Raw genomic sequence first — 26,773 nt, 5'->3', positions numbered from 1 at the left:
GGGCCACTGGGGGCGCATCGGAAGATGGCTGACAATAACATCTCTCCGACCCACACGAGGTAATTTGGAGGCTATGATGGGAGTAATTAGCCTCCCTAACCCCCCCCAGGACGGTGGGGGGGGGCTGCCTTTGCCTGCTGTGCCCTATACCACCCCCGAACTTGTGGGGATGGGGGCACTAGGCACAAAGCCCTCCTGTGGGATTCCGGCACTCCTGGATGCCGTCCCTGATTCGCGCCACTAGCTGCTAGAACTTCAAAAGAAAACAATTTGGATGAAGGAATGCACATATTTCAAGGAAGGAGGGGAGTAAAGACTGCTATAGAAGAGATCTCTGATAAAACAAGACAAGAATAAAACATGAGAAGATATGCCAAGACACGGTATGGCAAATGACTGATGGGGGAGGGGAAAAAAACCTTTCCTTTCTTTTCTTATGTGATTAACAAGAATCCCCTCCCCTCACAAGTCACGAGTCAGAAATGTCGTTTTAAGGACTTAAGCTGTGGATTTAAGGCTGTGTGGAGATAAATTTTCGAATCAAAGCATGTTTTAAGAAGAGCGAGGAATGTATAAGAGCTTGGGAATGACGCAGTTAAAAATGCCGTCGCCATATTGGGAAGTTCTGTCGGAGGTCTTGAGTCTGGGAGGAGAAAGAGAGAAATAGAGCTGTTTATATATTGTGGGTGAAACTCCTCAGAGGGACTTAAGAGCGACAGCTTTGCGAGATGGAAAGAGCGATGTTATCTGTGAAGGCGATGATATATGGAAACCATCTCAATTTGAGGAATGGAAGAATGGAAAATTCACACAGGATTATTATTATTATTGGTGTTTATCGGCTTAAGGAGACCATCAGAAGAGATCATAAAGAAAAAAGAGAAAATATATAAACAAGATGTGATGTGGAAACAGCAAGATAAGACTGGATAGAATTATGAACTCTGTTTGGACTGATTTGGATTGATTTGGACATTAACGCAGTAGCAAGAAGATGATCAGAATCCCCCTTCAGATCTTGAAATATGGGTCCCCCCAACAAAATTTAAAATTCGGCTTTGTAATTCGGAATTTATGTGATGTGATTTAATTTGATTTGATTGGCCGGTTAATAAAAATTATTTTAAAAAAAGAAAAGGAAAAAGCAACGCAAGCACATACCTTCTTGCCAGCTCCACAAAACTAGTTGCATGCAAGAGTAGATGCCAGGGTTCCTTTTGCTAAGAATGTAAGAAGAGCCTGTTGGATCAGACCAGTGGCCCATCTGGTTGAGAACCCTGAAAGCGGCCAGTCAAATGCCTATGCGAAGCCTACAACAACAGCACTCTCCTCCTGCAGTTTCCAGAAACTGGTATTCAGAAGCAGACTTTCTTTGACAGCAGACGGTATTCCATGCTCCTCAAGGGACACATATGCAGCCTCCAATCATATGTCCAGTACCTCTTTGTCCCTCCTCCCATGGATCACACAGGCTCTCTGGTTCTTTCTTTCCCCCACACTTAAATGTTTGCATTCTGAGAAGGAAATAAAATATCTTCCTGAATGGCAGAAAGGCCGCCAAATCAGAACTGTGCATTGCTCCTTCAGCTGCAAACCAAAACACCATGTTTCCCCAGGGCTAGATTAAAAGATGCATGCCCAAAGCATGGCGAATATGCTTCCACAGCAGGCTCACCTTTCAAATTGTGAGTGTCTGGGTGCACCTGCAAAACCCAAGCCACGCCTTAAAAATATATATTTCCATTTTGATTGCTTGATAAAAGGCCTAGAGTGTTGTGGTCATTAGATTTATTTTGTGCTTTAGGCCCTTGGTCAGAAATGTGATGCAAATGGTGAGTACCCAGGTTAGGGTACGCTGGGTGGTGATGGCTGTAAATTGATGGGAAACAGGAATTGCCTAAATGCAAATAATATTCTGTTTTGGTTAATTAAAACAGCTTGAGTTAAGTTTTAACAAAATCAGATAGTGCCTGTCCAAGAGCTTATTAATCATCCCACATAATTAGTTAGGATGCAGAAAGGGTGGAGATTTACTTACTGAGCAAATGGGATAGAATTCTCCTTGTCTATTTTTTTCCCCTTAGAGTACTATGTTAAAAAGGCTAGAAATATCCTCTTTTTAAAATGAAAGAGGATCATCCCCCACCCCCCAACCTTCAATGTTTTTACTTACAGCATCAGCCTCAGCCTTTTCCCTGGAGACTCTTCCTCCAGCAACTATGGATTCCAGCGCACTGACCCAGCGTTGCTTATCAGGAAAAGTGGGTGTGAGTAAGTAGAGAGTCCGGCCAGGCCAACACGTGGTATGAGGATGAGATTCCAGCTTCAATATATAGGGCACATCTGTTACCAAAAAACACAGACAGAGGTTTAGGAAATGGGGTGGGTGGTGGGTGAATAAAGACCTAGAGGTCAAAAACGGCTTAGGGTGGAAAAGAAGTCTTCAAGGTATCTTGAGAAAAATGCAATCAGGAACTATGAGCCTCAGAAATCAAGGTCACAGACATTATTATTATTATTATTATTATTATTAATAATAATAATAATAATAATAATTTATACACGGCCCATCTGGCTGGGTTTCCCCAGGCACTCTGTGCGACTCTCAACAGAATATTAAAAACACGATAAAACAGCAAACATTAAAAACTTCCCTAAACAGGTCTGCCTTCAGATGTCTTCTAAAAGTCAGATAGTTGTTTATTTCCTTGACATCTGATGGGAGGACGTTCCACAGAGCGTACCTTCCTTGCTCTTCCTGTTCACTAAATACTGTTGCCCCTTCAGCATCCAGCCTCTCCTCCCAAACCTTTACCTCTGACCTCTCCTTAGCATCCCACCACCCAATCCTCTGGCCCTGAGCCTTCCTCCTCTGGGGTTTCCCTTGTCCCTGACATCATGGAGCTAGATGGACCAAGGGTCCAATTCAGTATATGGCAGCTTCCTGCATTGCATGGCTCAGGTTTGTAACAATTTGTTAACTTAAATAACGAATGATAGGACCACACCGTTATTTTCTTTAAAAAAGATATCTGATGAAAAAGCCAAGGTTCTGCCACAGCCAGCTGATGTGTTCACACATCAGATGAAACACAATTGACCTCACCTGTCTTAGCAGTGTTTAGGAGCTCAGTTGCGCCCACAGCTCCGTGGACGGTCACATCTCCGTCTGGAGGACACAGCTCAAACTCCTCTGAAGGCCTCTGTCCTGCTTTGGCAAAGATATAAGTGGGAGGACAAGAGTATGAAGGGGGAATGGAAACTTGGATGACAAATAAATCAGAGACAAAAACAGGTGTCTGGGGAGAAGGCACTTCACACATTCAATTTCACATCATTCTTGAGGGCTGGAACAAATGTAAGACAAAAGGCCCCTCCAGACGTACTTTTGATTGCGCATTCACAGTGATTTGTGTGCAAAATGCTATTGGGGCAGTCATACACAATTCCACTTTCAATACTGTTTGCACTTGCAGAATGGTTTTTTTGGGGGGGGTGGGGAGGGGGCATCATCACACTGCTCCATTTCCAGCTAATGCGCATCCCTGCTAAAATCAGCATCCTTTTTGTCCCGCTTTCATTGCACTATAGGCCCTCTGGGTAGCAATAACGGGATAGCCTTGGGGAAGAATTGCGGAAGGGACTAAAGCGGAACCAATCTGCCGCTAAGGAACTCTCTACCGTTTCAACAGCATGTTGCCAACTAAACCCACAATAAAGCACCAGCCTGGAGGGGCACTAAGACAACTAGAGCAGAAGTTTTCAAATTGCGCTTTGTTCCTAAGGGGCGGGGAGGCTCTGGGTTATCTCAGGGGTGGGGGGAGAAGATCAGTAATGGCAGAGAAGCACCCCTGAAAGATAACGTACCTGTCACTACTGATCTTCTGATCAATGGCTCAGCCACAGAGAAGGTTGGGGGCATGGTCAGTTTGTGTGGCGCAACAGCAATCAGCGCCCCATATGTGCGGCAAATGCAGCCTAGAACGCACTCAGGTTCCTTTGCCAATCGTAGGGATTATACCGGAGGCGCCCAGTGGCAGCTCCTTGGCGGTCAGATGCAGAAAGGTTTCTCCAAGTGCGAGGCGTTACAAAGAGTGATGTCCTAGAGTATTAAGCCAATCTCCCCACTTCCACAAAGTTCAAAGGTTTTTGTTCAGACAAAGTTATGCATTGAGAGGCCATGTCAGAGGAGACGGGGAAAGCGAGTCAGATGTTAAGAGGTTACCTTCTCTTGCTTCTGTGTCATAAACAAGCACTTTAGTTCCTTCCAGAACTATATACTTCCTGTCCCAGCCCTGCTGCCCACGCTTATTATTTCTGAAAACACAGAAAAAGGACAAAACTGCGTTAGAGGGTTGCGTCAAAGGTTCCCGATTAGCGTGGTCAGCCAACCTCCCGTAGGAGTTTTCACCAGCGAACAAGAGAATCGGCTTCACAGCTACAGTCTACGGAGCGGCTCCTCCGGCGGCGGCAGCACCAGCAGCTCTGGGCAAGCAATTTTAGCGCAGAGACTCACGTTTGTACCTTGGCACCTTCATCCATCCTTCTAGCCGTAAACTGCTGCTTGGCTCTTTCAGCTGCAGACCCGGAGAGTTCAGTTTGTCCCGGCAGAAGGCTTCGGAGAAATGCGTGGCGTATTCGGCAGGCAAGCCACAAGTAGCTGGCAAACAGGTTGAGCACTTTGGATGGCACATCATCTGGCATTCTGGCAGGGGGAGGGTAGAAAGGGAAGAGGGGAAAACCTTATAGAAACATTAGGATTTAAGGGCTATCAAATGTAGTACTATATTAGTTGCTTAGCGGTATACTTGTTGCACAACAAGCTTCTGCTAATGTAACTGCTGCGCTGGATTTCTTCATTGCTCAACCTTTAAACTCCACCACCTGCTAGTGCAAAGGCTCTTGTGATAGCAGACAATGAATGTTGGATAGAGCCCTGCACTTAAAAACTTCAGGTAAAGGATTTTTCACAAAATCAAAATTGCTTGGACTCAAGTCTGCCCCGACCCAGTATTAAGCTGAAGAATCTCAACTAACTTTCCTATTGAGTATCACCATATGTTCTGGTTCACAACTTCTTGGTGTTAGGTACAGTACATCCATTCTTCCCTTTCTGGTGCCCTATCCAAGCTGCTTTCCAAGGTCTACTGATAACCAATTCCAATACAGTGGTACCTCAGGTTACATACGCTTCAGGTTACAGACTCTGCTAACCCAGAAATAGTGCTTCAGGTTAAGAACTTTGCTTCAGGATAAGAACAGAAATCGGGCTCCGGCGGCGCGGCAGCAGCAGGAGGCCCCATTAACTAAAGTGGTGCTTCAGGTTAAGAACAGTTTCAGGTTAAGAACGGACCTCCGGAACGAATTAAGTACTTAACCCGAGGTACCACTGTACATTCTTTTCCTGCAGCAATTTTTGAAGGGAGTCATGTCATATACTAATTCATGCTTAATGTAAAACTGTCAGTTTATGAAAGAAAGTTGACTTGTTACTGACATGACTTTAAATCAGGAGTAGCCAACTTGTAGTCCTTCAGAAGTTGAGGACTACAACTCTCATCATCTCTGATCATTGTCCTTGCCGGCAGGGGCTGAACAGAGATGTACAGTAGTACCTCTGAACTTGAACGTAATCTGTTCCGGAAGACCGTCTGGCTTCTGAAATGTTTGAGTTCTGAGGTGCGGCTTCTGATTGGCCAAAACAGCTAGGTTTCTGCACAGCGGAAGCCACGTCGGATGTTTGTGTCCTGAGGAACGTTCAGAAACCGGAGCACTTACTTCTGGGATTTCAGCATTCGGGAGCCAAAACGTTCAAGAACGGAGGCATTAAGAGTTCCAAGGTACCACTGTAGTCCCAAGCCTCTGGAACGTACCATACCGGCTACTCGAGCCTCAGACTGACATAACATACAGCTGAAATCAGATCAGCTGCTTGACAGGAAAGCAGAATCCAGGAATCTGGAGTTACTGTGCCTACATAGGCTGTAGAAAGCTTGCCTTGGGTCGTGTTTAGAGATGGGAAGGCCTGGAAAAAAACGGAAAAATTGGAAAAAACAACCAGGTTTTTTTCCTAAGCCCCTTTTTTTCTGGAAAAATACAGCTTTGGAAAAAAACAGGGGGGAAACTGGTTGCCCCCCCAATTTTTGCCAGTTTTTCCCCAGGCCTTCCGACCTCTAGTCACGTTTCATTTTATTATTCTATGGAACAAAAGGTTTGTAAGTTAAACTTATAAACCACACCTTTTAGGTACTCACTGGTACTAAAAATAATATTAAAGAACATTAGTAAAACATTTAATGACAGCAAAACATACTTGATTGCACCCAGAGAGGTCGCTTTGGTACACATGGGAGGCAGCTGTTATGAGCTACTGGTCTCTGCAGCCACAGCAGGCGCTGTGATTCTCCAGCGGTTTGACTTCCACCCCTGGAGGTGCACTCCATTGTCTTTCAAGACAGATGGATGCCAACAACAAGGCAGCAAGTAAAAGCTAAGAACCTGTTCTGTGCTAGTTGTGAAATGAGTACTTCTGCAGGAGACATGATCAGCTTTGTCCTCCAAGATAAAGCCTGCTTAATAAAGGTCGCCACGGTTTTCCTAAAATGCTTGAAATCCATCCATGTCCCTTTCCCACAAAGCTGAGAACCTTATGGCATTACTGTTGAGGCCTAGGACCCCATTTTGTAGCGAGAGAGAGGAGATGCTGTGCTTTCGGCATCATTTTCCACTGCCTTTTTATTTTGGCACGATAAGTAGAAAAGGATTGACCTAAGGAATACAGGATGAATACTGCTAATTCATGAAGTCTATTAAAAAATAATAATTCATGAAGTCTCCAAAGCAGTTTACGATAATTTTGGTGTGCGGGGTAGGGTGTGTGCTTATTGTGATCTTAGAACAGTAATGAATTAAATTGAGAAATTGTGAATTTGCAGAAAAGCCAACTCCAGATTCCCCAAACTCTTAGGTAAATTTGGGCTGCAGTCTTTGAAGCTGCTCTAGCTAGTGATTAAGAGACTCTGGCTCCAACTGATGGAAATGAGCCCTCACCAGGCATTGGTGTAGCTGTTGCGGTGTTATGGAACGTTTACTAACATTCTAAGGAATTCTTTTTAAATAATAATATTTTTTTAAATTGTCAGCCTACAAGGCCCAAGGACAAATAGGGCTATATCGGTGAAAACCTTTCTTGAGGCAGAGAGGACAGGAAAGGGAACACAGATAACAAGCTAAATTGGCCAAGAGAACAAAAAATTAGACAATATGGACATAACATTAGGTATTATTACTCTTCCAGTTCGGCCCTGTTACCACCTTTGTTTCCTTGCCATTCTTACCAAGACATTTAGACGCCTGTCGTCCAAAGTGAACCGTATCCAAGCAAACTGCACATTTAGTTGCTCTCATGTTCAGCCCCACATTGAACCGGTGAGGGATATTGTGATGCATCCGTTCTTTCAGACGCCGGTTAAACTCTGGGGGGAAGGAGCAAGTGGCAAAGCACAGTTAAAAGCAGCTCAGCAGCTATCAGCACTTCCTTCTCCCTCGGCTGGTTTGGTTGGTACCTAACTAAAAGGTCTTTTAGGTAGGGCCACGCAGAGAGGTAAATCTTACAATCCTCCCTAAGGCACAATATGCATATGCCACCAGCAAGCATATGGCCAGTGGTGGCAAAAGCAGCACACATACTCGGAACTCAACTGGCCAACACATGTGAGAAGGAGACCTTGGGAACGTAAGAAGATGCTTTTTGCTGGTTCAGACTATTTGCCCAATCCTGTTTGGGAGTGGCTTTCTATTGTCACAGGTAAAGGTCCTTCCACTCCCCAGCCATCTGATGGCTTGAACTGGAGGCTTCAGGAATTGAGCTGGGGACCTGCAGCCAAGGCGCACGCCCTACTACTGAGTTAGCTGCCCCTTTCCATTTCACCAAGCACTGCCACCACCAGCAAGGGTATAGCAAAAGAACGCTTCTGTGAGGCAGAAAAGCAGCCCTTTGATTTAAGTTGAAACAGGCTGCTCCCACCCCTAAGCGCAAATAACTGAATGCGGACGCAGTTGCTTGCTTGTTTAAACAGCGATACCTAATCCGTTTGTTGTTTTTCAGAGGTTTGGCAGAGAGATCGCGCCAATTCTACAAAAAAATAATGCACTGTGGAAATAAGTGCTAAATGAAAGGGTTTCATGCGGCAACATGGAGTAAGAAAGGATGATGATTTAACAGCAGCGAGACTCAAGCAGCGCTGCTGTTAGCACTCAAGATATATACTCGGGTTTTGGCAGGAAAGTTAATACGTACCAAGTGTTTAGAGTTGGGGCACACCGGAGTTTAAAATCACAGGCCAGCCAGTTAATTTTAACTTTTGCAGATGAAAGAACAACTAGCACTTACAGTGCTTGGAGGGTTCAAAGCACGTCACGTAATTATCTCAGCGATCCTGATTATTGTGTAAAGCACAGGAGGCTAACATCTTCCGGCCAAAGGGCCACGCTGCCTTTCTGAAAGGCCCTTGGGGGGCTGAATGCTAGTGGTGGGTGTGGCCACCCCACACTTATGCACACACCATAGCCCCCTCTCTGGGGAGAGAGGTTGCAGAGAAAGGATAAAACTCTCCTCACTCTTGCTCAGCGGGTATATCACTGGGCTCTCTGACCCCTTGGTTTTCCAGACAGGAGAGCCACGGAAATCTTTCTTCTTCTTTGCCAGGAACTCCTTTCTATTACCTGAGCCCTTGGAGAGGGATAATTACCAATGCCACTGGGGGAGTGGGGCAGATAAATTGCACTGGGGCTGGCAAGCCGTTAGAGAAGGTTTGATGGGCCAGATAAGGCCTGTGGTTCATCACCCATGTTATAAGGTATGCCAGAATTATTCCTATATTTTAAATAGGGGGTTGATGCTAAGAGACACGGCTTTTGTAAAAGGCATACGTCATATTCACAACCGATAAGAGGTTTAAGCTGGGGGCCTTTCTCTCGGCTCAACAGTACACAATAGCCCTAGATCTGCAAGGCCTCTAGACCGGGCACAACAGTACACCAGCTCTAGACCACACGACTGAATCACACCGACAAGTACACCAACAGACCTGCAGGGATGGCAGACAAGCCGTACGTACTTCAGACATCAATAAAAGGGAGACAAGCACTGCAGAAGAAACACGGAGAAGTAACACACGCTGGAGAGCTGAAAACTTACGCTGAATGTTGTTTTTTTAAGGGGCAAAGCGTTCAAGTGCTAATGGCTAAACAGATCTGGAAAGCTAAAAGAAATCTTAGAGGCATGAGATACTGGAATAGTCATGGATGGGCATGGAAGACAGCCAAGTAGCTGCAGAAGCAGGTTGTCTGAAAAGGGTTCCCGAAAGCCACGTCACATTATTGGGGGTTTTTGGGGGGCGGGGGGAGAGATGGCTCAGCATTTGAGAAAAGATGGCTCAACAGGAAATTGCCTCCCCTAGGCAAAAGAAGGAGGACCCCAGATTTTCAATGGTTAAATCAGAATAACCCAAGATAATGCCTGAGGGTGCAAGTAGGAGGAACTGCTCACGAAAGAGACTTGGAAGCTGTAGAACAAGTTCGGACCAGAACAGGATATTAGGATAACCACAGCTGGGTAAGATGGGAAAGCCTCTTATTCAAACTTATCACCAATAATTAGGGGGAAAAACAAATTGTTGGAAGTAGAAAGTTCAAATTTTCAGAAGATAAAGGCAGTATTGAAAACTATTAAAACAGATCACTATCAAGAGAACAGGGTGGGTCCTAACATGTATCTCAAGTGTCAAATGCCAGGGTAAAGAGGTGCTCCTTCAGCATATTTCTACTAGGAAGAAACCCTTTCTTTATGTTGTTGTTTCTGTTGGAACTAAAAACTTCTGCTTATTATGTATACAGCTCCATCACGGTATGTGGCACTTTGGAATAAAGTAAGCATCCTGCAAAGAGGCAGGACCAGCCCCAAAGAGCTCAGCATTTCTATATACACTTGAAAGGGAAAGGGAACAGAAGAGTTAAGTCTCCTTCCATGGACAAACTGAGCAGTTCTATACGTATTTGCCAAGCATCAAGTCCCTTTGTGTTTAGTGGGGTTTGCTCCAGAGTAAGTGTGCTTATGATTAAAATAAAGAGATCACCCTTACATATAACACTTGTACTTTCAAAACAGAAAAGCACAGAATTTTCCGCCACTCCAGCCTACACCTGCCATCATCCCAGCTGATTTGTGTTTCCAAATTGACATTTTTACTATTTCTTTATTATGATCTTCATATTGAGCAGCTCTAAAGCCTACCCCAGGCCCTGCTACCAAGTCTCTCTTAATAGGGAAATGCATTAGACCGAGCCTGGCACCTCCTACGTGCAAATAATTTTGCTGTGTGACAAAGCGACGAGGGTCCTTGAAATGAAAAGAAGAAAAAACTTTTCATTTTCTCTGGAACTTGTAGTTTGCAGAATGAATCTTATAGCAGCCTTTATTTTAAGAAGACCCTACTTGTTCTCTCCCTTTCAACCAATTTCCATTTAAGTTATTTGTTGCTTGGTCAAGTCAGACTTTTAGGTTGAAGAATAATATAAAAAGAATAATTATGAAGGCTTGGGTCACGATAGAAGAGGAAGTGATTGGGGCGGGGGGACATTTTCATGGGGATATATATATATATATTTCTCTCCCTAACAAGTCTCCAAGCCTCCCGATTCCTTTAAGGTTGCCAAACTCATGGATATGCTTGGTTAGAATGTGCATAGATGAAAGGAGGGTGTTGAGCTGAATCAAGGGACAGGGACTCTTCCCATACCCAACCCGCCCCCTCGAAGCCTTACCCTCTGGTGTGGAAGACTCCTTTCTGCGGCTTGAGGGAGGAGCAAGCAGACTGATGGGCGTGGGCTGGTGTTCTGGTGACCGGACTATGGCAGACATGATGATCTGCTGCCTGGCCGTGGCAGGAGTGGATGGGTGAGGGTGGTCTGTAATTTTCCTATGGGCAGCTACAGATACACATAAATAGTTAGTCAACTCCTCCCCGGCACGAGGAGCAGCCGTGGTTCTAAGGCAGCCTTAAGAGTTACAGCCTGCAGCAAAGGTGTTGCTCTATTGGATCCTCAACAGCAAACAGGGGGAAAGGGGGGAGAGGATTGGGGGGGGGGAGAGAAAAACATTTCACTGCTACAGAAAACACAAAAATATGAGACACGCATTTGGACTCAAAACGGCCCTTCTCTCCAGATGCAACTTTTCAGTAGCCCCCTACCTTCCTCTCGAGCAGATCTGAGCTCGATGCGAGTTTTCTGAAGGGCCTCCTCCAGCTCAGCCGAACGGGCCTTCTCCTTCTCCAGCGCCACCTTCAGCTCATTGTATTGCAGAGGAACCTGTGTGGGTAAACAAGGGTCCTCTTTCCGTCGACTAAACAGGCCCTAGCAACAGAAACACACAGACAGCTCCTAACTCCTAGTAAGTGATGGTTTAAACTAGGGGAAGGGAAACCTCACTAACTGCAGACCAGAGGGTCTGATGGTATTCCTCATCTCAATAAAGAAAGAGGTTAAGGTGTGGCAGCGGGGAGAAGCTCTCCCCCACTCAAATTGTTTTCGAGAAGCTTATCCGGGCAATTGCTAACATTTTCCATCTAGCTCGACGGAGAATTCTGTGGGGGGGGGGGGCATCCAACTGGCGCTAAAAGCTGAAGTCGCTTAGTGGCATGGTTGTTCCGCCGGTAAAATGTTTTGCACCAGGGGAACATCACTGTGCAAGGGAATGCATGAGCAGGCTGCTGGTAACTTTATTTCACAATAGATTGAGCAATCTGTTGTGCGGAATTGCTTCAGCGGATGGATAAAGCTGCACACAGCCCTCCCATCTCCACTGCCGCCTCATCTCTGTCTAAGAGCTTGCTAGTAACAAAGGCGACACCCGGCCGTGATGAACCTGAACAGCCACTCCTGCCCTTATTTGCAAACATTTATTTCCACGGTTTGTGCTCACGTTTCAGCATAAAAGCAGGGAAAGTGTGGACTTTCCCCAAATTGTTCCAAGTGGGTTCGCTCAGAGAAGAAAGAGCAAAATACTCCACCGTCATGAGCCGAAACTGTCTTTACAGCATCCTCTTATAGCTTGGGCATGTTTTTCCTTCAGGTTATGGCTTAATATCAAGACACCGCAGCTAATCATTTAGGCCAGGCTCCAAAGACAGACTTCAGGCACACGCAGGGGGCTTGCACACACCCAGCAGGATTCTGGGGCACACGGAACTAGCTGCAAGTGTTCTTTGGACTCCAGCCTTAGGTTTATTTATTTTTTAAACACCATGTGTAACAAACCGCCTGATTCCTCACCTTTTTCTTTTTGGCTGGCTGGTCCATCTTTGCTTGCAGAAAGTCAATGAGCTTGGTTTGTTGTGAAATGGTGCCCTCCATTTTCACCTTTTCATGGGAATAGAGAACCTTTGAAGTACAAAAAAAAAAAAAAGGATGAAAAGGAAAGATCGGAAAAAAACCATATATTGTGACACATGTCCATGTAGACAGCAAAACAATCCCAGTGGAGGATGTGTGAAATCCAGAGCATAAGGCATTGTCTCTTCTCACCTGGATATTTTCTAGCTGGTACTCCAGGTCACTTCTCTCAGTCTTCAGAAGATCTGCCCTATCCAAAGCCTCTTGCAGGCCTTGAGTCAGGCGGAATATGTGATTTTTCTGTAGATCCATTTGTTGCTGCAGCTTTGCTTGCTGTTGGTAAGAAGGAGAAATCCAGATTCTTTAAGTCAGGGGTGGTGAACTTCAGACTGGGGAGGGCAGGTGTCGAATGTGGCCCTCTAGGCCTCTGTATATGGCCCTCAGAAGTCTTCCCAGGCCACCTAGCCAGGTCACACACCTACTGCATGAAGGTTAAATTTACATTCATTGGCCCACCCACTTTTGCTTCTGGCCCCACCCACCACTGATATTGGGCCTTTGGAAGAGGTTGCTCAGAAGGGACTAAGACCCTCAAGGGGAAAAGGAAAGAACCCTCAAGGAGGTTTACAAAAGGAATAAAGCAGTAAAATTATCAATAAGAACAGTTACAGCAGCTCTATTAAAATATTCAATAATTAAAATCAGCAATAAGCTGAAAACAGGTCAAAACACTTTCCAACATCCTACTTATCTGGGTAAGCTTGTCTAAGCAAAAATGCTTTGAGCAGGTGCCTAAAGTACAGTGAAGGTACCTGCCTGGTGTCAACAGGCAGGGAGTTCCAAAGTGTGTGGGTGCTGCCACACTAACAGATCAATTTCTTACAAGTGCAGAAGTAGTATTAGTGTCACTTCTGCAGATTAAAGTGGTCGAGTGGGTATATAAATGGGGGGAGATGAGTTCAGTGGCTTTTGTAGTGGCTTGATCTCCCTTCCCTGAGACCAGAAACGTTTGCAGAATACTAAAAAAAACTTTCAGAATAAACGAAGTAAGGATTAAGAAAAAATATGCATGAAGTATTATTGGATGTGGAACATGGGCTTTTGTGGTGCAGGAGTATTCGAAGACATTCATCTACCCTTTCCTTGTCCACAATGATGAAAGAGAGTCAAAAATTCAAAAATCTATGAAGAAGTCATTGAAAACAAATTATGCAGATCAAGTAGAGTGTATTTATGCAGCATTTAGTTAGTGGAGAGAATATATTCCTATTAGAGGATCTGGTAATATTCCAGTGTTCTAAATCCCTTTTGGCCTTAAAACTATGCCCATGCAGTCTGCATTTTAAATAGAATCCTCTGCTTTTCCAAACGCACAAAAAAAATCTAAAGACTGATATATAGAAAAGGTCAAGGTGGTTGTGACTCGGCAATAGAGTATTATTAACTGGCATAAATACACAGCAGTGTCATTTTATTTGCCTTTCCAGTGGCAGACTTCTTTATTAAGGAAGAGAGGGGAGGCAACACTTGGGAGTTAAAATAAGCTTCCAAGCCTCCTCCAAGATCTTAACCTCAAAACCTAACAGTGCAACCCTCTACATGTCTACTCATAAGCAAAACCCAATGAGTTCCATAGGATCTACTTCCAGGGAGGTGTATACAGCCTAAAACAGTTATGCATCACTATCTGGGATGGCTTCTCTCAAAAAATATTAGGAGCTGAAGTTTGGTGAGATGTTGAGAATTCCCTGCTAAGTAACCCAATCTTGCATCTCCCACCCGCCATCAGAGAATTTCAGAGTACAGACTGAAGGCAAATGACAAACACCACCTTATATGAAGCTAAGTGAGCCTGGGATTGATCAGTGCCTGGATGGCTGACTGCCTGGGGACCACTATGATGAACGCAAAGCATGATATAACAGCAAGCAAATATGTGCATGCATAAAAATTGTAATTCCCAGGGAAGATGGAGTTATTATTAAACCAGTAAAGTCTGTGGTGTAAAATACCCGCTGTGTGAAGCTGGGCGATTTCATAATCTCTCCCAATACAGATGAATGGCATCTCATTATGAGTTGAGTATTATTACCTCTTCCAGAAGCCTCTGCTTGAGTTCACGCTCCGTCTCAAGCTTCTGTTGCAGGCTACGCGCGTTCATCTCCAGCATAGCATGCTTCTTCTCCAAATCATTAAGCTAGATAGAACAGATACACGGACATTAACACTTCCTTCCCCACTGGGAACAAACTGATCCTTATTTTTAAAGGATCTCCATCATTTTTCTTATCTTCCAACAGGCCTACAAAGCTGCCTTATACAGTGGTACCTTGGCTGTCGAACGGCTTGGCTCCCGAACAAATCGGCTCCCAAACGCCACAAACCCAGAAGTGAGTGTTCCGGTTTGCGAACATTTTTTGGAAGCAGAACGTCCAATGCGACTTCCGCTTGAGTGCAGGAAGCTCCTGCAGCCAATCGGAAGCTGCGCTTTGGTTTTTGAACGGTTCCGGGAGTCGAACGGACTCCTGGAACGGATTTAGTTCGACAACCAAGGTACCACTGTACAGAGTCAGACCATCAAGTCCATCTAGCGGGGCATTATCTATCCTAGCTGGCAACAGTTCTCCAGGGTTTCAGGTAGGGAGTCTTTTTCACAGCCATACCTGAAGATGGCAGGAACTGTACCTGGGACCTTTGGCCTGCAAGGTGAATGCTCCAACCACTGAGCTATGGTCCTCCCCTTTGCTCCTTTCAGCTCTACCACACTGAGCTGCCCGAAAGTCTCCAAATTTCTCAGAGGACTCCACCCTTACTCCCTTGCTGACCTGTTTAACTCCCTCTGGGAACACCTAAGTAGCTTCATTTCTCACTTCCACTGGATAGCTTTAAAAGAGGATCAGACAAATTCATGGAGGTTAAGGCCATCGATGGCTACTAGCCGTGACGGCTATGCTCTGCCTCCACAGCTGGAGGCAGCAACACTTCTGAATATCACTTCCTGAGATTCGCAGGAGGGGAGAGGGCTCTTGTGCTCAGGTCCTGCTTGCATGTCTTTGACAGGCATCTGGTCAGCCACTGTGAGGAGGCTGGACTAGATGGGCCACTGGCTGATCCAGCAGGCTCTTCTTATGATCTTATGTTTCATCTTTTCTAGGAGGCCTCCAGCTTAATACAACTTCACTGCCTGGCAGATGGCCTTCTTATTAAACATCTCCAGCCAAGATCACCTCCCTAGACATTCAGTTCCACCCTCAAGCGGCTCCTATGTCCCCTTCCTTCTGCTGCCCACTCCCCGCCTCTTTAAATTTTAGACTATAAGCTCCATGCAGGCAGGGACATGTCTCTACTCTACAAAACATATTATATATTCAATGCAACGTATCAAAGAAACAGTAACTGTCACACATGAAAAGAGCGATTTGCATTCATTGCATCTAAGCCAAATTAAGGTGAACTCTGGCCAGACTTTTGGCATTTCAGAGCCGTAATTATAACATGCTAAAATATTTTTTGGCTGTGATGTAGCCTCTGGAACAACTGATTTTGTCAACGCTGTATGATGGAAAGGTGCTTAAAAAACCAACTAACTAACCTTGTCAGAAAGGCTCTCAGCCTTGAGTTTTTGCTCCTTTAACGCTTGCTGGAGAGCCAAGATTTCTGCTTTATGTTCTTTCACAGCAAGCTCTACCACCTGACGGGATTCAGTGATGCGCTGATCTGCTCGCACCCTGCATGAAAAACAAGAAATACGTTTTCTTAAAGACTCCTTTCCTGGGAACAGATTTCTTCCAAGGATCCCATGGTATCAGATGGGATCAATGGGTAGGAACTGTTCCAAACGTCTGCTTTAAAGAAAGCCATCATTATGTGGCGCTCCCCATTCAACATAACTTATCCACACCTGCTGTGCTGAGAGAGATCCAAGTTGCCACAGTGAGACTCTGGAATCAAAGCCTAGCACCATATGGCAGTACAGAAGAAGACAGTTGGCAAATCACCAGAGTGGCCGTTTTCCAACTCCACATCCCTTGTATAAGCATAAAAAGGGATCTGTAACTCAGTATAATCCATATTAAAACTAGGGCAGGCCTGGACTTTAATCTTTGTCCCCAGCTTTCATGGCCCCCGCTCGTGAGCTGTGAAAGTAGAGACGTGAGTGGGGATGGCTTCCTGGATGCCTGCTGCTGGTTGCCATTTTTATTGCCTCAGAACAATGAGTTGTGTTGCAATATCTCTCTGAGAGACATTTGGGGAAAATAAAAACGTTGGCCAGCAAAAGGAAGAAGACTGTAGCACTGCCTTCCTCCCCCAAAAGGTGAAAGTTTCCCCACACTTTCATCAGAACCCTCCTTCTGCACTCAGGCTGGTCTTTTGGCATTTCAAAGCCCTAGTTAAAAGATTCCTAGCTTGCAGCTCTGTAGATCAATTTGGATTTCACCCAAAGGAAATTGGAAGCTAATGTGAATATTTAAGCTCAACGTGCTTAAGCATAACAAGTCCTCAACCAGTAGTCAGGCCACCATTATGGACCAGTTGTCCCACTCGCTGGATCATCACCTTGTCGTGGTGAGTGCGCTTGCATGTTCCTATGACTCTTGTGAGTGAAGCTGTCGGGAATCTCATACTCCCAGCAGGGTCACCCAAGACAGTAAGGTCAAAGGGAAGGAGCAAGACAAAGAATGATCCAAGAAGTCCTCAATGGCAGAACAGGCAGATGATAACAAGCGGTATGTTACAACGGCTGTGAAGGCGGATGAAAGCTGCAGTAGATAAGAATCTACCGGTTTGTCGTGACTACTTCATGCCATCGGAACAGAGCCCTACTGCGAAGACTGTGCATTGGTCGGCATGCATCTACACACATAAAACAAATCCACACACAGGCGTCTTCCAAAAACCCAACCCAAACCCCAAAAGTCCTAACACGCTCCACGATGGCTATCAAGATTATACCTCAACACAGGATTCAAGGAAGTAAACCAAGGCACAAAATGAACACTCAAGCCCTTCAAGATCCCATTAAGCGGGACTGCTTCCAAACGACTCTTAAGGACCATCTGCTTTCAGAATTCCCTGATAACATCGAGGAACACTGGACCAGGCTAAAAACATCCATTATTGCAGTCTGTAAACAAACTATTGGATACCAAACCAAGAAACACCAGGACTTGTTTGATGAGAATGACAGTTAGATTGAACGCATGATTGACAAGAAAAGGAAGGCCTTTCAGATCTGGCAAAGAGATAGAAACTGTGCCACTAAGAAAAAAACCTATGCCAACGCTAAGGCTGAGGTTCAAAGAAGAACCAGAGAACTAAAAAAACACCTGGGGGATAAAAAAAAAGCTCAAGAGATCCAGCACTTAGCCAACACTCATGATGCACAGAGTTTCTTTCAAGCCACAAAGACCATCTATGGGCCAATAAATCATGACATGTGCCCCCTACGCTCAGCAGACAGTACCACACTTCTAAAAGATAAAGAAGCTATTGCACTGTGCTGGAAAGAACATTACCAACATCTCCTTAACTGCAACTCCCCTGTAGCTGCTGAGGTCCTCTCACAAATTCTGCAAAAACAAGTTAGAGAAGAGCTTGCAGTATCTCCAAATCTGGGAGAATTGTGTACAGCTATTAACCAAATGAAAAACAACAAAGCCAGTGGACCCGATGGGATACCTGTCAAAATCTTCAAAGTGGGTGGAATTGAACTTACACAAGAACTTCACAAGCTCATCAAAAAAATCTGGGAAAGAGAGGAAATCCCAGCAGACTTTAGGGATGCCAAAATTATCAATCTCTTTTAAAAAGGTGACAGAACTGATTGTGGAAACTATCGAGGCATCGCTCTATTAGCTGCGGCCACCAAAATTCTTCCAAGGATCTTAGCAAACTGTCTCGTAACAATATCCGAGGTGACCCTTCCTGAATCCCAAAATGGTTTTAGGCCTTCTGGGGGACAGTGGACATGATTTTCACCACTCGACAGCTTCAAGAAAAATGCAGAGAGCAAAACCAATCCCTGTATATGGCATTTATTGACCTGACTAAGGCTTTCGACACTGTAAATCGTAATGCCCTGTGGACTGTTCTTCTGAAAATTGGCTGCCCAGATAAATATATAATCATCATTCGGCTCCTCCATGATAATATGAGAGCAACAATCGCAGATAACGATGGTTCTCAAAGTGAACCGTTCACAGTGGGATCAGGTGTTAAACAGGGTTGTGTTATTGCCCCAACTCTATTCATTATTTTCATTGCCATGATCCTACACTTTGTCGAAAGGAAACAACCCACTGGAGTAGAAATCATATATTGAACAGATGGAAAGCTCTTCGATCTGAGCAGGCTGAAAGCAAAGAGTAAGGTTACCATAACTTCCGTCACAGAGCTTCAGTATGCTGATGACAACGTAGTGTGTGCACGCTCAGAGGATGACCTCCAAACCATCCGAAATATCTTTGCAGAAGCTTACGAGAAGCTCGGCCTATCACTCAACATCCAAAAAACCAAAGTGCTGCACCAACAAGTACAAAATAACCCCTCTGCAGTGCCACAAATCAATGGTGTAACGTTGGAAAATGTCGATCACTTCTCTTACCTAGGGAGTTATCTTTCCACAAGGGCAAACATTGATGCCAAAATCCAGCATCGCCTGAGCTCTGCGAGTGTGGCTTTCTCCCGATTGAAGTGCAGAGTGTTTGAGGACTGGGACATTTGCAGGGAAACCAAAATGCTTGTTTACAAAGCTATTGTACTACCAACCTTACTATATGCTTGTGAAACATGGACCACTTATAAACGCCATCTCCATTCCTCAAAAGATTCCATCAACAGTGTCTCCAAAAAATCTTACACATCACTTGGGAAGATAGGTGAACCAATATCAGTGTACTGGAAGAAGCAAAGATCACCAGTGTTGAAGCAATGATTCTTCAACATCAACTTCGTTGGACTGGTCATGTTGTGCGGATGCCTGATCATCGTCTTCCAAAGCAACTACTCTATTCCGAACTTAAAAATGGAAAGCGTAATGCTGGTAGTCAACAAAAGAGGTTTAAAGACTGTCTCAAGGCAAATCTTAAAAAATGTAGTATAAACACTGACAACTGGGAAACACTGGCCTGCGAGCGCTCTAGTTGGAGAACAGCCTTTACCAAAGGGGTCATGGGCTTTGAAGACACTCGAACTCAGGATGCAAGGGAGAAACGTGCTAAGAGGAAGGCTCGCTTGGCAAATCCACACCGTGATCAACTCCTGCCCAGAAACCAATGTCCCCACTGTGGAAAGACATGTGGATCCAAAACTGGCCTCCACAGTCACTTACGGACTCATTGTTAAAACCGTGTTTATGGAAGACAATCTTACTTGGCTACGAGTGATCACCAAAGAAGAAGATGGACCAGTTGTTGTTTTAAGAGGGTTCCAAAGGCAGCCCCCACCTCCTGCACATTGAGGAACTGTAACCTGGATGTTGATAAGGCATGGACGATGGCAGCCAAATCAATTTGTCCCAAAGGGGATGTAGTGCACCAGCTATGTTTCTGCACCATCAGCTGTAGGTGCCACCTGAACATCTGACTGTTGTGTCTGTTCCAGCAGCAAATTCCTGGTTGAGACCTTGTGAAGATTCTGTCCCCAATGGCAGAGGCAGAACCAAATAGTTAAGGATGTCAAATGAAGAGGAAGGCAAGCCCTTGGACACCACTTCCTGTTCCTAAAATTAGAGCAATCTGCATGTGGCTGCTTGTTCTGGGACAGAACCTCAGAGCTGGCAATACTTCTAAGTACCAGTTGCTGGAAGCCACAAGAGGGGAAAGTGGTCCTGCTTGCCAGTTTCCCACAGGCATCTGGCTGACCACTGTCAGGACAGGATGCTGGTTTAGATGGGTCATTGACCTGATCCAGCAGGTTATGTTCCTCCTCAACCCTGTACAGTCGTACCTTGTCCAACACGACTTCTGTGGCTTCTGATCAGCTGCAGGAGGTTCCTGCAGCCTAACAGAAGCCGCGCCTTGGTTTCCGAACGTTTTGGAAGTTGAACAGATTTCTGGAACAGATTCCGTTTGACTTCCGAAGTGCCACTGTATTTACTTACTGCTTTATATAATGCAGAGCTCTCCACCAAAGTGTGCAGAAACAAAAGTCCATACCTGCTTTGTTTCTCTGTATCCAACATTCTCTGCAGCTCTCGAACCCGACATTCGAACTGGGTCTTCTCGTCCCCCAGAACACTCCGCCAAGCCTCCCATTGGCGCTCCTTCTCAAGCAGCTCGTCATTCAGAGCCTCCAGATCCATCACTTGCTCTTCAAGCATCGTGCAGGTTGTCTTTAAGGCCTCCATCGTCTAAAAACAAAGCCTTTCATCACTTTTCTAATCTCTGCCTCTGAACCACTGCAAAAATAAGCCTCCTTCATGATGGCATTCTAGAGCGAAACCTTCCTAGATCAAGAAATATGTTTATATATACACAGTCCAAGCTTCTCCAAGTATAATACATGAACACAGACAGACAGTTCGGCTGGTCGTACTCACTCTTGTCCTCGGCCCAGAGGCAGCTAAAACAAAGGAAAAGGAAGGATCAGGGCTATGGGGGCTGGTGGTGTTATTCAAGGTCAAACCAAGAAGGGGTGCCATGAGAACAAGTAAAACAGACTACAGTTGTACCTTGGTTCTCGAACAGAATGTATTCCAGGAGTCTGTTCGACTCTCGGAACCGTTTGAAAACCAAGGTGCGGCTTCTGATTGATTGCAGGAGTGTCCTTCAGCCAACAGGAAGCCGCACCGGACGTTCGGCTTCTGAAAATCGTTCAAAATCCAGAACACTCACTTCTGGGTTTCGAACGTTTGGGAGCCGATTTGTTCAGGAGCCAAGACGTTTGAGATCCAAGGTATGACTGCAATAGGAAGTGGTCCAGAATGGAGCAACTGATGCAGCTGTACCCCTGACATCCAGGGGTGGGGTGGGAATCTGACCTAACTGAACTGAGACTATTTGTTGGTAAATATTTCTATTGAATAGTTTTCTGAACAGAAAAACAACAAAAAGAAGAATCACAGTACTTTTACTATAATCATATTCACTGTGACATCCCATTGATTAACTTAGAAGAGTAACTTTAATTTTGAGACTTCTGCAAAAGAAAAGGGAGGCAAATGTCTGTTCCTTTTTTGCCTGAAAAAGCATGACCTAAAACACACCCAGTGTGCTCTTCCTGCAGCTCTATGTGGCAAAGAACTATAGTAGCGGTGTGGCCAATGTGCCTTTCAAGGAAATGGCTATCCCAACTGGCTTCTTGTTGGAAATCCCCTTTAAGGTAAAGGTAAAGGGACCCCTGACCATTAGGTCCAGTCGTGGCCGACTCTGGGGTTGCGGCGCTCATCTCGTTTTATTTAGCCGAGGGAGCCAGTGTACAGCTTCCGGGTCATGTGGCCAGCATGACTAAGCCGTTTCTGGTGAACCAGAGCAGCGCACGGAAACACCGTTTACCTTCCCGCCGGAGCGGTACCTATTTATCTACTTGCACTTTGACGTGCTTTCGAACTGCTAGGTTGGCAGGAGCAGGGACCAAGCAACGGGAGCTCACCCCATCGCGGGAATTCGAACCGCCAACCTTCTGATCGGCAAATCCTAGGCTCTGTGGTTTAACCCACAGCACCACCCGTGTTCCTTATGGAAATCCCCTTTAGTTAATTTATTTTCTGCCCTACCTTCCAAAGGAGCCCTAGGCAGCAGACACAGAAGTGATAAAACATTTAAAACACATTTGAAGGAATTCCAATATAGATGCAGACAAAGAAAGACCTGTGCTTGAAAAGCTTGTGAGAAGAGGAAGGTCTTCAAAAGACAGTGCCTGATATTTAATGGGAGGGAATTCCAAAAGGGAGGGGCCACCACACTAAAGGCCGGTCCTCTTGATAAGGCCCTCATTTGCAGATCACAGTGATCAGTTGGGTATTTAAGGAATGAGATGATTTTTCAGGTATCTCTGATAAGCTTCAGAGAAACTGCAGAATCCCCCAGAAGTAAGTACAAAAAACCATTTGTGTTGTGCCGTATAATCTTTACTTCTCTGACATCAAATATGGTCATTATTATAAGTCAAAAAACTCAATGAAATTGTATCTGTTTTCTGCCCTTCAGTGAAAACCAGGATCAGGTTGGTTTATAAACAAATTGGCAAAAATATAGCAAGTGATAAAACAAGAAACACATTAAAGCAAACAATCCGACACCAAAATCCCACTAGCAATTTCAAAGCCTGGTATGAAAAAATGAAAAGCCCAACAAGGCAAGCCCCCTTGGGGAGATAATTAAGTGTGTAGAACTGTGTGATGTAGTGATGTGAAGACAAATGCTTAAATAGGCTAAATGGCTCCCCTTCAGTGCCTTCCTCTGACCCTAAGGCTGAGGAAACAGGAACATGAGATGGTGAGCTATGTCAATGGGAACATGTCTCCTTGTGGCAGGCTCTTGTGCTTACGGATGGAATCTCTTGTGTTCATTAGCAATGTCTCATACATATTTCTTTTCCATTCAATTTTACTGCGTACAAAGTCTACTGCCAATCAGACAGTTGACTAGACAACTTGCTGTTGACTCTAAGTGATGTTCTGCTATCAGTTTGCCACATGCCTTAATAGCAGCTGCCAACATTTCGGATGCTCCTCCTGTATCTTTCTGGGTAAGGTTCAGACTATGGATAAATAAAAGCTTCACGGCAACCACTTTAGAAGTTAATATTTATTAAAAAAAATTTTTAAAAATCAGATTTTCAAATACCCTTCAATCGAACAGATGTGTGAAATTCACCAAGCAAAGAGGCTCAGTAAAATCTTGCCACCATCAAGATTAGTAGATAAGGTGTTCACTCTCTGGCTTTCCTCCCCATGACAGTACTTACTGGTACAGAGTACTGGCATCTCTCTTTTTGCTGCCTATGGCAGTCGTTTTGTGCTGGCACCAATGGCACTTTTATCAATGTATGTGTACCAGCACCTCATTTTTTCACTTACAAAAGCACTATACCGTATATAAAACTGTCTCGGTTAATTAGGTGAAAGATTAAAGCAAGCCAAAGTCAAGACACCATGACCTGTGATTTAAGCAAAATATTTACTTCTTGTTAATTAGAAATTTGCACATGCTCAAAATAATGGTATAGTGAAGAGAACTGCTACTTTGTATGCAAACCCATTACAACTTTAAAAGGTAAAAAAATCAACTGCAAAAAGAGGAAGTCGGACAAGATTAGATGGCAATGATGGTGCCTGCCCTCTGGAAAGCTTCTAGTCTCTGCCTTCATATTGACCAGCCCCAAACCTGCCAAGTTCTGTGTAGTACTTGACTGCTGTATCTCACACTGTGAAAGACTATCAATAAAACGTGAGTTTTGTCTTAGCAGATTCCATCTGTTCCACTGTCTGACTTTAGAAGGGGGAAAAATGAAGTTCTGCAAATTATACAGATAATTCGTATTCTTATATAGTAGTTATAGCTTAGATAATTTGTATTTTTGTGTTTTGCATGTACACACTCATGCGTGTTTGCATGTACTTTTGCTTTAACAACAATGCTTTTTATATAATTTCATTGTCACTTTGATTCCTGTGACTTCGTCCTTTGGTTACTTATACTTTTGGGATCCCCCTCCTCTGTTATCCTCTCCCCCAACCCTATATTTTGGTCGCATATTTGGTCTACACTCCAGTCCAACAGGCAATTCTTTAGGTTATTCTGCTTCTGTTGTCCAATTCTGGCACAATCTGATTCAGGATTGTGTGCTTTTAATTGTGAGACGAGAGCTGGCGATAGGAGAGTCTTGACTCTGAGGAGGAGGCAAGCCATCATAGCCCTACAAAGACCTCCAGTGACTGAATTTTTAGTCTCACATTTAGACAAAAGCCTTGAGAAAGTTGGACTTTACAATGCAAATTCTGAACACCTACTTGCTTCTGGCTGGTCAGCTGCATCTCTCGCTCCGTGATCTCGCGACGGAGGTGGTCTACCTCGCTTCGCAGCTGCACTACCTCATCATTTGCCCCCGAAGCCTCATCTAGTTGTTTGGACAGGAAGAAATTCTGGTTGTTCAGCTCAGCGTTGTCCTCACTCAACTGATTCAGCTGCTCTTCCAAGTCTGTAATCACCTAAATAAAAATAATAAGCCAGAGAACCTAAGATAAATGGGGACTAAGGAAAAAAGGTTAATAAGGCCAAGATTCTTAAGATAAATGGGGACTAGCCAAGTCTTTTTTGAAAGTCAAACTTCAAACCCTAAAGAATGGGTTTCTGTAAAGCTCTGTATACTGTCTTGTAGGCTGATACATACCTAACAGATACACACTTTGAAAATCTGGGGACTTCAGGGAGAGGAACACAGCAGACCGAACATCTTCTGCCGGCAAGTTGCCGATGTGAGATAATTAAGACAAATCTTGGCTATTGAATTCACTCTGGAGATGAGTGAACAGGGGATTAACCTCTGATGCTCTGATAAAGCCATGAGTGCATTGCCAAAAGATTGTCGTGCAACTGATTGTACAAGAGCCAGCTGTTGCACAAGCTTCTGCTAGCACAACTGTTGCGTTCGATTCCTTTGTTGCGCAACCTTTAAACTCTGCTATCTGCTAGCACAAGAGCTCTTGCACCAGCAAACAAGAGAATGTCGGATACAGCCCTAAATGGCTACGTCTAAAAACGTCAAGTAAAGGATTTTTCACCAAGTAAAAATTGCTCATACTAAGTCTGCACCTACCCAGTTTTAAGCTGATGTAACTCAACTTGCTTCACTATTGAGCATCACCACACTGTTCAGGTTCATACTTCTTGGCTTTAGGAACATCCATTCTTCCCTTGGGCAACTTTTAAACTTTGTCATCTGCTAGCACAAGGGATCTCACCCTAGCAGACAGAGAACGTTGGATACGGAACTTTGTCTTCAGAAGAGCTAAGCTTAACTCAGCCTTAAGGTACAAAATACATTGCATTGTAAAATTTTTGTGTCCTATGGCATGACTTTGAGAGCGCATCGTTGTGGCAAAATCCAGGAACTGGGAGTCCACAGTTAATGGTCTTCTCCCCAAACTTGCTGCATGGTGATAAAAGGGCATAAGCAGATTGGTTTCTCTCTCCAAACCTTACACTATGCTATCTGAGGAAAGGTGATGCTAGCTTTCAAAAGAGAGATTTTCATAATACCCAACAGAGAGCTCTTTGAAGAGAGGTGCATTATCTGGAATGCCACTCTCTTAAAGCGTGTTAAAAAGAAGAAAAAAGAAAACCAAGCAGAACTCGCAAACCGCTAGAAAAAGCCACACACACTGATTTAACAAAGACTGGATTTCTAATGTCAGCAGAGTTAAGGACAGCAAGATGAAACGTGAGGGAAAATGTTTGGCAGCACAACAGATTATAAGAGGAAAGTCAATATCAGCGTTAAAATAAGAGATAAGAAGCAGGCAACAATGCTTTTGTGCAAGCAAGTGATGTCCAGTATTTTAAGCAGTACTGTAGCAATCTGGAAACATCTCCCCACCCCCAGCAAAATGCTGAATTCAACTATCCCATGTTAGTACACAGCTATATTGGGACAGGGGTTGGGGTTGGGGAGAGAGAGACAGAAACCAAACAAAAAACACAGAAAGTCACAGTAACTCTGGAATAAGAAAAGCATGGCTTTCTTTTAACACCTGCTCACACTATTCCACTACAGACAGAGGCAATACTCGCTATAACCACGGGAACAGATTAAAAAAAGCTGTTCTAAAAGACACTGGCCACCTACTAGTCTTCTAAAGCACAACCACAGCAATTTTTAAAAATTCTTTTTTGGAAGTGAAGTTTAAGGGAAACAGTTTAAGGGGAGGGAGAGGGAAGAAAATGAAGAGGAAAGAAAGAAGTGAGGGTGGGAATATTTAACAGGAAAGTATGCCCCATATTACCACTTAAATGTGGACCTCCTCCATTTTAAAAAGCAGACAATCCCTTTTCTTATGTGTAACTTAAAGCACACTACTGTAATTTTGCAGAACAAAAAAGGTATAGTAGAATAGGTATGGGTGGAAATTTTGTTCTTTAGAAAACATATAACGCTGATAATATCTTCCAACTGGTGGTTTGGAAAAGTTGCTGGGAGAGGATGAGGGGCAGCAGCAGGTGGGGAGGAGAAATTAGGGGAAAGTGCTCCTTCAGTGTTGTAAATGAATACTGGTTTGGACTGAAGGTCGTCATCATGGGGTAAAAGGGTCTGTACATTTTATCCTGGTGCACTTGCTCGAGCTGTTTGAAATAGGATCCCTCAAGAATACCCTTTGCTCCCAAAGAGGACAATTAAACTAATCTCACAAAATAAATTACTGATTTCTAGTACCATCCAG

At 44.4% G+C, this 26,773-nt stretch overlaps 1 protein-coding gene across 10 annotated transcripts in view; it reads right to left on the bottom strand.

Annotated features, from left to right (window-relative positions):
- The window catches only part of CIT (citron rho-interacting serine/threonine kinase), a 120,912-nt gene that overhangs the window by 18,675 nt on the left and 75,464 nt on the right, over positions 1–26,773 (bottom strand). For 8 of the 10 annotated variants that reach the window (XM_080986144.1, XM_080986148.1, XM_080986151.1 and 5 more), the window contains 13 exons: positions 24,347–24,544; positions 20,550–20,743; positions 15,986–16,121; positions 14,486–14,590; positions 12,586–12,726; positions 12,334–12,441; positions 11,253–11,415; positions 10,825–10,989; positions 7,338–7,475; positions 4,525–4,705; positions 4,226–4,317; positions 3,107–3,211; positions 2,174–2,343 (listed from right to left, as the gene is read on the bottom strand). In XM_080986144.1, coding sequence (XP_080842270.1) covers positions 2,174–2,343; positions 3,107–3,211; positions 4,226–4,317; positions 4,525–4,705; positions 7,338–7,475; positions 10,825–10,989; positions 11,253–11,415; positions 12,334–12,441; positions 12,586–12,726; positions 14,486–14,590; positions 15,986–16,121; positions 20,550–20,743; positions 24,347–24,544 — 1,896 coding nt within the window. The remainder of the gene's footprint in view (positions 1–2,173; positions 2,344–3,106; positions 3,212–4,225; positions 4,318–4,524; positions 4,706–7,337; positions 7,476–10,824; positions 10,990–11,252; positions 11,416–12,333; positions 12,442–12,585; positions 12,727–14,485; positions 14,591–15,985; positions 16,122–20,549; positions 20,744–24,346; positions 24,545–26,773) is intronic. The other 2 variants (XM_080986146.1, XM_080986150.1) reach the window with 2 other exon arrangements.

The sequence above is a fragment of the Podarcis pityusensis genome (genome assembly GCF_964106645.2).
Source record: "Podarcis pityusensis genome assembly, chromosome: 16".
Taxonomy (NCBI): Eukaryota; Metazoa; Chordata; class Lepidosauria; order Squamata; family Lacertidae; genus Podarcis; species Podarcis pityusensis.
Note: the sequence above shows the minus strand (reverse complement) of the source record. Positions and strands in the feature narration are given on the sequence as shown.